This window comes from Mus pahari, chromosome 7, assembly GCF_900095145.1.
Source record: "Mus pahari chromosome 7, PAHARI_EIJ_v1.1, whole genome shotgun sequence".
Lineage (NCBI taxonomy): Eukaryota > Metazoa > Chordata > Mammalia > Rodentia > Muridae > Mus > Mus pahari.
The window spans coordinates 75,531,045-75,542,892 of NC_034596.1; the positions used below are offsets into that span (position 1 = coordinate 75,531,045).

The 11,848-nt window shown below is 46.2% G+C and overlaps 1 protein-coding gene and 1 pseudogene across 3 annotated transcripts in view; one reads left to right on the top strand and one right to left on the bottom strand.

The window, feature by feature from the left end:
- Positions 1–904: 904 nt before the first annotated feature.
- The window catches only part of Dcaf5 (DDB1 and CUL4 associated factor 5), a 96,389-nt gene continuing 85,445 nt past the window's right edge, over positions 905–11,848 (bottom strand). For 2 of the 3 annotated variants that reach the window (XM_029540622.1, XM_029540623.1), the window contains exon 9: positions 906–5,347. In XM_029540622.1, coding sequence (XP_029396482.1) covers positions 3,581–5,347 — 1,767 coding nt within the window. In that variant the 3' untranslated portion in view covers positions 906–3,580. Of the gene's footprint in view, positions 5,348–11,848 lie in introns of all 3 variants that reach the window. The other variant, XM_021201617.1, reaches the window with a different exon arrangement.
- LOC110324233 lies at positions 6,532–7,018 on the top strand (annotated as a pseudogene).

Here is an 11,848-nt window from a genome sequence, read left to right on the forward strand (position 1 = left end):
TATGATTTTTTTGTTTTGTGTTGAAGCAAAATACAATAAATGAAGATGAAAACACCCAAACCACACCATGCCCTCCAACCTAAACCAATCAACAAAAGACCCAGCCACTATCCTGCCTTTGGGGACAGGCCCAGGACTCAGGAGTATGGCTGCACCTCGGTGTTTCCCCTATGGTGTACTAGACGGTTGTACTCAGGTTGAAAGGGAACAACGGGTTTCCTCTGGAAGGTTGCTTTCCTGACAAGAATCTTGGTTGATAGGAAATGTTTCAATTAAACACAGCCTCCTGCGGTTGATGTTTTTTTTTTTTTTTTCCGTTTTCGAGACAGGGTTTCTCTGTATAGCCCTGGCCTGTCCTGGAACTCACTCTGTAGACCAGGCTGGCCTCGAACTCAGAAATCTGCCTGTCTCTGACTCCCAAGTGCTGGGATTAAAGGCATGCGTCACCACCGCCCGGCTGCGGTTGATGGTTTTATAGCAACGACACAGGGTTTTGCTGTTTTTCACTGTTCTCTTTTAAAAAGACACCATGAGAAGCATCGAGGCATTTGGAAGCACCGGAAAACATCAGTTGAGGAAGGGCTGCTGGTGGTATTTCTGCAGTGTGAAATTCCAACTACTAATAATGCCAGTTCCAGGACTTACTCCACTGAGTGCCCTAAGCCTGGGGAAGGAGGCCACGTGGACACAGCCTCCTCTACCTTTCCTTTTACTGTCAGATAAGACCTGCGTCCCAGTATTCAGAAGTGGCATAACCATGGTCAGACATGGAATTGGTCTCCTAGTCTTCAGTACGGCTTTAAACTAAGTTTCCAACTGGGCAGGAATTAAAACAGCAAAGAAATGAAGGAAGAGGGTGTCTAAGCAACTAAGTCTTCCCAGGAAGAGAGGAGGAAGCCAGGGAGAAGTGATTAATAGGTTTATTTGCATATACACAGAGAAGAGTCAGCATTGTTGGGTGAGAAGAGGCAGGGCTGTGAGGAGGTAAGGCTTCAGCAGAGGAAGGCACCTTGACCGACAACACGAGACTCCTATTAATTCAGCACAGTTGCAAACTTCACTAGCCTCAAGCCAACAGCTCATTGAACTCATATATCAGTTAAGAATCATTTACAAAACCAGGAGAGAAACAATGGGAAGAGCAGCGGTCTCTCATCCCTGGACCTGACACTCTTGTGTACAGGATGCAGGGACAAAATCCATCTGATCAGTGCCCTCTCCTGCTGGGAAAAACACCCATCACGGAAGAATTTGGGGATTAAATATGTCTTCAACAAGGGAGGCCTGGCTTCTACAATGGTTTAGGCAAAGGGGCCTTTGAAGTAGTTCTGGCCAGGCTTCCAATACACACAACACAAGACCTCTGGAAGCAAGTGTGGCATGGCTAGAAGAAGCATCCCTTTCTGTCCTGCTCTGGCAGTTAATTCTGGGCCCATCTCCTGACAACCCAAACCTATGGTGCTGGAAGTCTCTCCCCAGGATGGACAGCATCCCGCAAAGGATGCCCTTTCTTGGCATCTACAGTTACAAACTCAATGACCTCTGACTTTTGAATGTTTTTGAATATCCAAATGAGATAACATTTAGCAATGAAAGACCATATTTGGCAATTGGAAACTAATTATTAATAGCTAATTTTGTTTTCTTTTTCCTCCAGGAAGATATTGTGAGTCTGAGTCTTATCTGTTAAAGTAAAACAGAATAGAAGAACCAGCTAAGCTGACTAAGGGGAAGAGAGACACACACGGAGGGGTTATAACTTTTTTTTTGTATATAAAGGATTAAAAAATTCCAATTTAATAATTTTGAAAAGGCAAACGTAAAATGACTTGGGCTTATAAAACCAGAATTTACAATTATCTGTGAATAGTCAAAAGATAAATCATAGAACCATTTTGATTACAAATCTAAAGTAATTCTAACGTTGGTTACACAGTCACCATCCCATTCCCCAGGAAGAGTCCAGCTGCTGACCGTCTCCACCCCCACCCTACTCAGGCGCCTTCCTTTCCTTCCCAAACTGTGCTTCTATACTCCAGCCGCACCTCATCTCTCTTCTGCGAAGCTCAGAAAAATGCCACATATCCCCCTGGCTCTTACCAACTGCCTTCCTTTATAAGAACCCTGGCTCCCAGCACTGAGCAGCATCCATCCGTTCTTCAGCCTCCACAGGCGGTCTTCTCTTGGCTCCATTTCAGCAGGACAGGTCCTCCTCAGAAAGCAACGCTGGCTCAGTGAGGCCACAGCTTCCTGGGCTAAGCTCTCCCTATGCCAGTTCCAGCCAAGCTCCAGCTGTCTAGCACCTCTGCATCCAAAGTTCCACTGTTCTATCTTCCTCTTGCTTTTAACATCTACACCAATTAGGTCTTCCTGTCTTGCACAACCCTTCACTGACAAACTCAGGGACTACAATCACCACTACACACTGGAAATTTGATATTTTCTTCTCTCCACTGTTACCTACTTCAACAGAACAGAATGTCTTCTGGGAGCCAGGACACACACCAGGGACTTGTCTCTCCATACTCCCTGTCTCCTAACAGACATTACTATGCTGCAAAGTTCAGGTGGAACCCACAGCCTCTGACAACTCCACGCCTGAGGGAAGGTGCCAGCCCCCATTTCTGACTGATGGATTGGCACTGGACTAGAATACAGTTACCACATTCTGCTCGTCACTACAACTCATTAGCATTCTTCTACCAGCCATTTCATTAGAGCAAGGGGGTCCTTTCTTCCTTCAGTATGCCTGGACTCCATTACCTGGAGCCAAGGAAGCACCTGCTGGCCTTGTGTGCCTCTTAGGAACCCAGCACCTAAATGGTTAGTGTGTTGTCCACTAGTCACTGTACGGCACCTCACAGCACATATCATAGCTCTGCCCCTTCTGCACACAGTGACACTATCAGGATCTGAGCTTCCATATCAACCTCTTATTAGCATGGGCAATGTTCCACTTTGAGCCACAGTAAAAGCTCAGTGATATGTCAGCTGGAGAAAACATGGAATATTTAAGAAAAGAGCCATGTTTTCCTCTTCAGCTCAGCCAATGAGCTGATGGAAGGCCTCTTTCCATTTGTATCTCCTTTCTGCTAGCATAAATGTACAACTCACTGCAGCACAATCTGATCTAAGAGACACTGTTAGGACCAGGACACCATGTCATATGAACAATGAACAGGTGTGACAGCAAAAGCTACAGATTGACAGGTCTTTGCTGACAGACAGTTAAAAAGAAAGATCTCCTAAGACAGCAAGCCCACATGTGCCAGCGGACACACACACAGAACAAGCCCAATGTCTCAAGACGGGCTCATCGTCACAGGACCTGCACAAGAATGCTATGCTCACATCTCACTAGAGAAGAGCCGCTGGCAGTGCCCTCAGCAGAGCGAGAGGCAGTGCCGGCTAGACATGCTGACCCACTGGAGAGTGGCTAACAGAAGGAGCAGCAGCAGACACGTTTCAGGCCCTGGTTTTATGTGCCTTTAATACTTTTTCCTTTCCTCTGTGTTCACTAAACAAGAAAAATTATTCTGTAAGGCTACGTTTTGTAGCTTTTGTTTTCCCTTTGTATTTATCATGTTTTTAATTTCTTCTCTGAGGAGGAATTCTCTGAATCTGCGTCTTCCAATTCAATCCGGTGCCTTTTGAGGCCACTTTGGCCATGAACAACCTTGCTGCTGTCCAGGGCTGAGGGGTCAGGGGGATCCTCTCTCATTCCAGCACTTGGGGTCTCACAGACCATTTCTGACCCACAATAATCTTTGTGTAGAAATGTCCCTGTCAGGGATGGGCTATCATGGTCAGTGTCTCGGTGTCCTGGGGAAGAGCAGGCCACTGTCTCCAGCTCCCCAGAGCTCTGCCCATTGTTGTGGGGGTGCAGGGGTCTGGGGTGCAAGCGTCCATTGTTGTGGTTGGCACAGACAGTATCAAGGCTCCTCTCCTCACTGTCATCAGACTGGGTCCTGGGACAGTTGCCAGATGCACTGTTGAGAGTGGAGACCGATGTCTTGGGGCCAGGAGAGGCAGGTGGCTCCTCAGCCCGACTGCTCAGGGCCTTGCTCAGAGCCTTTCCATTGAGCTTCTTGGTTTCAAAAGAGTGTTCTAGAGGGCCACTGTTGTTAGTGTCCTGAGAGGTGCCCTCTGGCACCTCTGCCCAAGGATGGCTACTGTGCTCATGGCCTGCACCGCTGTTGGGGTTCCCAGCGGAAGTCCCTTCTTTACAAGCCTCACTGCTGCAGCCTTCAGGGGGCAGGTCCTGGTCCCTCTGGGCTGTGGCTGTTAGACAGGTTTCCTTACTGGAAGAAGGGGTTGGGTTGTCTTTGTGGCTGGTTCCTGCTCTTCCTTCATCGGCCTCCTCTGCCACTAAGGAGGTTTCCCCATCTTTGTTATTCGAGTAAGAGATATAGGAGCAGCGGAGCCATTTGTAAGCTTTGTAAATCTTACGCTCAACCGATTCCATGTTGGTGGCTGGTGGTGCCCGGCTTGGCTGGATATCCAGAGTGGAAGTGCTCCGCTCAGGGGAGGAGTTTGGGGAGGAGGAGAGGTCATCCACCTTGATCTGTGGGTAGTCATAATTGTCCTCTCCAATGTAGGTGTTGGAGGACTTGGCTGGAGCAGTGGGCCGCTCATCCCGAGCTGTCTTTTGTCGCCTCCGCATGGCGTTTCGCTGTCGGGTGTTGGCTCGGCGTTGGTTCAGTTCCTCTTCATCCTCAGAGCTGGTGGAGCTGCTGGAAGTGCTAGATCCATCCTCAGGGCTGGGCGACCGTGGCCGAGGGAAGAGATCTGTGTCCAGTTCAGCCTCACAAACATTCTCTTCAGAATCGGACTCATTGGACAGGGCCAGGAGGCGTTTGTCCTGGTAACGCCTCAGAGCAGACAGGCGCTGCTGTCGAGAGGATGCATCCTCACATGTCGGCGTTGCTGGGGTTGACACCACTGCATTTGTGGTAGTGACACGCAGGGGCCCCAGGTGGAAGGCGTTGTCTGCAGACTCGTCTACGGTGGGAGGTGGGGAGCGGGGCAGCGAGGCTGAGGATTCCGAGTCAGTGTAGCCGGAGCGCTCACTGACCCCCGCGTGCAGCTGCAGGATAGTACTCTCGCTGAGGTCACTGTCTGAGTCTGAGCTCCAGCCCTCAATTTCACGGCGCACCAAGGAGTCAAAGAAAGCCATCATCCGGGGGTCTTCCTGGACTGACTGGTTAGCGTAGTCATGGGACAGGCCACTTCCACTGTTCAGAACAAGGCTGATATACTCTTCGTGGGTGTAGAGGCAGCGGGAGTCATCTTCAATCCGACCATCCAGGTCGCCTGTACATCCTGGCTGCTTGTATGGGCTCCAGATCTACACAGAAGATGAAAAACAAAGCAACCAGATTGAATGGGAAGTGTTCAGTAGTTGGCCATGACCAATACCAGTAAAGAGCTCCCCACAGATCACTGTCATTTTAAAGTCTCAAAGCAACTTCAAAACTATTTTCCTTAAGGTACAATGGCACTCTTGTAATACTAGCTCTTGGGACGCTAAGAAAGGAGGTCACAAGGACAACTTGAGCTATATAGCCAGAACTTGTCTAAAACAAAAAACAAAAAACAAAAACTTAGCTCTTTATTAGACTGACTCTTATAAAATGTCTATCAAAAACGCAGCTTTCAGAGGTTGGTAAAAGCAGCTTAGAGCATAGAATTAAACTTGGATCCAGAGACCTAAGGATATCTTTAGGTGGAGGATACTCACATATTGTATCTTCCCCCTTAATTTCCAGTACATTGGAAATTATAACCTTAATCTAAGAGGATGGGTAAAAGATGACTTTTAAAAATCTCAGAAGATTGAAGCTATGCACAAAGAAGAGTTTTTCCAGAGTGAAAATATTCCTTGTCAGGCATGGTGGCACATGGCAGAGGCAGAGAGGCAGAGAGGCACAGAGGCAGAGGCAGAGGCAGGCAGGTTTCTGTGAGTTCAAGGCCAGTCTGGTCTACATAGCTGAGTTCCAGGGCTACATTGTGAGACCCTATCTTAAAAAAAAACAAACAAAAAAACAAAAAAAACCAACCAACTAACCAACCAAATGCACACCCTAAAAAGATTTCAGTCTATAGCCACACTTCTTCCAAACAACAAAATTCTATTTTTAACCAATGGGAATTACTCACTGGTGCCTGACAAGAATAGACAACTGCCTACACTGTGCTCCCTCTTGGACATGCAGGCCTCAGTTACCCAGGAAACTGGGTTCTCTTAACCAGGGAGTCAGCTGCTGGCTTGCTTCAACGGTAATTCTCATAGCTTCAGAAAGAGATGAGGCACACTGCCCCTGGAGGGTGACTGTAACTCCATCCCTTACCAGGTCCCCCATGGTTAAGGATGTACACTCACAGTTGGGAAGTAGCAAAACTAGAGTTTTAAACTCAGGTGTTTTCAGTCAAAACCTGAGCTCTACAGTGGTGTTAAGTTATGCAAAATCAAGTTTAAGATAATTAAGCTGGCTTTCGGCCGTGGCAGCCATCTTCCAGTAACTCGCCAAAATGATGAACACATAGGGAAAGAGGAGAGGCACCTGGTATATGTTCTCCAGGCCTTTTAGGAAACATGGCATTGTTCTTTTGGCCACATACACGCAAATCTACAAGAAGGGTGATAGTGTAGACATCAAGGGAATGGGCACTATTCAGAAAGGAATGCCACAGAAAGGAGTGCTACCACAGCAAAACCGGAAGAGTCTACAATGTCACCCAGCATGCCATAGGCATCATTGTAAACAAGCAAGTTAAGGGCAAGATTCTGGCCAAGAGGATCAATGTGCGGATTGAGCACATCAAGCACTCGAAGAGCAGAGACAGCTTCCTGAAGCGGGTGAAGGAGAACAATCAAAAGAGAAAGGAAGCCAAGAAGAAGGGCACATGGGTTCAGCTGAAGCACCACCCTGTGCCACCCAGAGAAGCACACTTTGTGAGGACTAACGGAAAAGAGCCTGAGCTGTTGGAGCCCACTACATATGAATTCATGGCCTAATGTACAAGAAGAAATAAAGTATCAGGACTGTAAAGTGTTTTCCTTAAAAAAAAAAAAAAAAAGGTAATTAGGCTGCTGATGCAAATAAGAACAATCAACTCTGCCTGACAGCCAGACAGGTCCACAGGATAACACTGAGCAAATCAGTTACGCCAGACCACAGACATGGCACATCAATGAAATTCTAGCCATTTTCTTGCCTGACAGGCTGGTGCCTATCTTTAAATGGCATCTAACTCAGAGGACAGTGTCCCACCCTCCCCCATTCAAGTTCTCAAAAGCACACTAAGAGCAAATTCACCTCCCAGGAAATGTCCGAGGCCTATTGCCATCTCTGAGAGGTGGCCTCTGAGATTTCCAGTTCCCAGGAGGCTCACGGCACTGAGGGCTAGCTCCTCAACATCAGCAACACAGACGCACTCTTTGAGTTTGTTTCCTTTCTACAGCCAGGACAGGGCTGACCCTAAAGCCTCATTAAGAGACTGTGACTCATTAAGTCACAAGATCATATTAGCCTCTTAAGGAGACTTGGGAGTGTGGACTGCTAGTTAACTGGTAACCCTGGGTGAGGCGTGGCTCCTCCACCCAAGCAGTGAGTTAGATGGACTCTAATGTAGACTAAGAGCAAAACAAAACTTCTCCCTGGAAGTCAGTGTTTGGTTGAGAGCAGTGCAAAGCAGCAGGAGCCCATGTCCCACCATTTCCCACAGTCCTGAACAAATCCCTTCACCCTGGAAAGCCTCCATTTCTCAACCACATTATAAGAGTGATAACATGACACAGGCTATAGCCAAGCATTGATAGGCACGCTGCTTCCTCTTTAATTGGTAGCTGAACCTGACAGCCAGAAAGCTTTAAGACCAAAATGCTTTAGCTGGCCATCAGAATTACTGACTCCCCATTATCCTGGTCCAGAACCACTTCAAACAATTATAAAACTGTTCATTTCTTTAGATCTAAGTCAACAATTCGGAAGCACAGCAATGTTGGGGCTGGAGAGATGCCTCAGTAGTAACAGCACTTGCTGCTCTTCCATAGGACCCAGGTTTGATTTCTAGTACCTACATGACAGCTTAAAATGGTCTAACTCCAGTTCCAGGGAATTCAATGTCTTCTGACCTCGGTAGGCACCGGGCATGCATGTGGTGCTCAGATATATACATGCAAAATGCTCATACACAATAAATGCTAAAACTTTAAATTTAAAGACAAGGCTGAGTGAATGTAGGATTCATGAAGGAACCCTGAGAACAGAAGTGAGAGGAGCTCCAAGTGGGCGTGCCCACTTCTCTTGGAGTCTCAGTTCAAAGTCAAGCTCAGATAGTAACCTCTACTGGGATGATCCCAAATGAGAAAAATTCTTCTTTCTAAAGTGCTTTGTTAGCTGGGCAAATATCTCTAATTCCAGCATTTGGGAGGCAGAGATAGTTTGAGGCTAATGTGGTCTACAGAATGAGTTCCTGGACAGCCATGGTTACTGAAAAAAAACAAAAACAAAAACAAAACCAAAACCAACCCTGTCTTGAAAAACAAGCAAGCAAGCAAACAATCAAAAATTTGTCTCCATGTCTTGGGAATCCTTTCATCTTTATTTTTTCTCTTTTCTTCTGGGTCATTAATTCCTAGAGAGACCTGTGTGACCTTTTTTTTTTTTTTTTTTTTAAAAAAAAAAAACATTTTTTAAAATTCGAATTCAATCAAATGCTATCCTGAAAGTCCCCTCTACCCTCCCCCTGCTCCCTCTGCTCCCCAACCCACCCGCTCCCGTTTCCTGGCCCTGGCATTCCCCTATATTGGGGGCATATGATCTTTGCAAGACCAAGGGCCTCTCCTCCCAATGATGGCCGATTAGGCCACCTTCTGCTACCTATGCAGCTAGAGACCTGTGTGACCTTTGTCATTATGCTCCCCATAGAGGCTGCCACAGACAGCAAGCACACTGTAGACATAATACAGAGCTTTAGAGGAGAAAAAAGAATTTGCCCCATCTTCTCAAATTTTAGCTATAAACAAACCCTTTCTTTTGCTGTGTGTGGGCATTCAGAAAAACAGAGGACCTGTTGTGAGTGTGAAGAGGTTGGTTGTTTCAAAGAGGCCTCTTTTCCAAGCTGACAGAGGCAGCAGAGGATGAGAAAGGAGAGTGGCAGAGGAGATCAGATCCCATGGGAGAGGATGCTCCTGGAGCCATGACCTGACCCTGTAGAAGCAGCAAGCAATGAAGTGACATTCCATTAAATAAGTGGTCAGGCCCAGGTGAATCCCAGGCAAAGGTGGTGAGCCCTCACAAACAGCAGACATGCATATTGCTGAGACTCAGGGGTCTTCCAGAATGATGTCGGCTTAGTTAGACAAGGGTGGTCATTCCAACAGAGAGTTGGGCCAGCACTGAGTTTCAACCTGGTTCTTCCCCATTGCCTTTCCTGCATTTATTTTTCCTTTTCTTTTTCTTTTTTTCTGAGATAGAGTCTAGCTGTTTAGCTCAGGCTGACCTGGGAATGTGCTGTCCTCCTGCCTCAGTCTCTTGAGGGCACGCCACCAAACCCAACTATACTATGCCCAGTTAGAGGCAGGTGGGGAAACATGTGAGAATCCAGAGAACCCTTCGTGCTCTGCTCTCACTGCACACTCACGGCTTTAAACGGCCTCTCTGTTCCTATGGGAACCTGGGAGCAGTGAGCTCCACAACTCAGTCTGGATAACCTCACAGAGAAAACATTTTCTTCTCTTTCTTGAGAACTTGGCCAGTTTCCAACCTATGACCTTTAGAGTTAAGACTTCGGTTGACTAAACAATATCTGAGGAGACTCAGCACAGAAGCATCCAAGTAGATGTCAAACAGGAATTTCTCTTCTAAAGGAGATGCCCAAGCAGAGAGCTCAGAAGAGAATGACGTCAACAGGCCTAGAAAAGGCATGTTTTACAGTGCCAACCTATTAATCATAGGTCAAAGGAGAGGGGAAGCAATATGAGGAACAGGGCTATTTCAATGACTGTCCTAGTGTAGGATGACCGAGATGGTCCAGAAGGCTGGCTTCTTTGCCAGCAAGGTGAAGGCAGCAGATAAGGCTTCCTCCTGGCTTTCTATACATTAACCACAGGACAGCAATTTGCAATTTAAATTTCACTGTCTGCAAATATAAGAGACTACAGAGTACTCTGTCCCAAATGATATATCTGTAATCCTCTCTTTCCTAAAGCTCAGAGATCACTGTGAAGATGAGATAGGAACACGTAAGGGGCAGAGGTGATGGATGACTTCAGCAGAACTGAACACAGCAGGGCAACTGCACATGTGAACTTGCAGCAGCAAACTTAAGCCACACCAGACTCTAGCATGAACAGGAAGATGCTCACCAGGTCCCAACCCGAGCTGAGGAGCTAGAAGCAACTGATGGCTGCTAGAGGAACACAGGAAGCTACACACACCCCTTATCCCTCCCCAAACTCCATTCACAAACAAAAGCACTAAGTGGAATAAAAATGCTAAAAAAAAATACAAAGCACATAAAGTTGGGTGGGGATAGTGGGGGAAATGGCAGGAATTGTAAGGGAGTGGATGCATGTGTGAAATTCTCAAACAATAAAATAAGGAGGAAAAATACTAAATCATCACAAATATGCTTTTACTTTTCCTCTAAAAATTCTCTCAGGTTTTATTGTCATTAAAAAATATATTTAAAAAAATATTGAGGAAGGGTTAAAGAGATGGCTCAGTGGTTAAGAGCACTGCTTGCTCTTCCAGAGGTCCTGAGTTCAATTTCCAGCAACCACATGGTGGCTCACAACCATCTGCAATGGGATCCGATGCCTTCTGATGTGTCTGAAGACAGCGACAGTGTACTCATATACATAAAATAAAAATAAAACCTTTTTCCAAAAAAAATTGAGGAATTTTAACTATTGTAAAAAGCATAATCTCTCCTTACTTAAGAGTCAAGTTGTCGCAGGTCCTAAAGTATTTATCATTTTATGGGGGCAGGAAGAACTAGTAGTAAAGCACTTGCCTTGCATATACAAGGCTCTGGTACAATCCCTAGTCTTGGGTGAGGTGGAGAGAGAGGGAAGGAGGGAGGAAGGAAGAGGAAGGGAGGGAGAAATTATCATTTACTCAAATCTTTGTTTCCTCAGATATGGAAAAGGGCTGCTAGCACTGTGAGTGACAACAGGTTACCCTTCTGTGAAAACAAACCAGGCTGGCTCCCTCTGTATTAGCCACACAAACACTCCTCAGCCAGGGTGAGTGTGTAGATGGCATGCTTAATATTCATCTCTAAGTCAAACCTCAATCAAAACCACATGCAGGTTTTGTTTTTTAAAAAGGATTTTGAGCTACTTTAGTCACGAATCTGACAATTCCTCAGTTAAACCTGGGCTAAGCAATTTAGACACAGGGCACACCAGGTAACAGAAGAGACAGTGGTTCTCCTAATCACATGAATGTGGAGAGCAGAACTTACTAGTCAAGATCAGAAGCGACTGGAACACAACCCATAAAGTAGTGTCCAGAATATACTTCTGGTTTCAAAGCCTGGCGACTAGTTCTGAAAGTGGATCTAAAGGTATAGCTAGCTCAAAGTCAGAGAGAAGTTAGAGGATACTGGGTCAGAAGCCCCAAAATCTGGTTGGTTAAAGGCCATCAAATCTACACTGGGATCTATACAGGTCCTCTGTAAAAGTAAGTATGCTAAATTAGCAGTTACTGAAAAGCACATGAAGGGATATTCATGGACCACACACACACACACACACACACACACACACACACACACACACACACACACACGTATCAGATGCATACATACTGATTAGCTTGGGATCTTTAACATAACA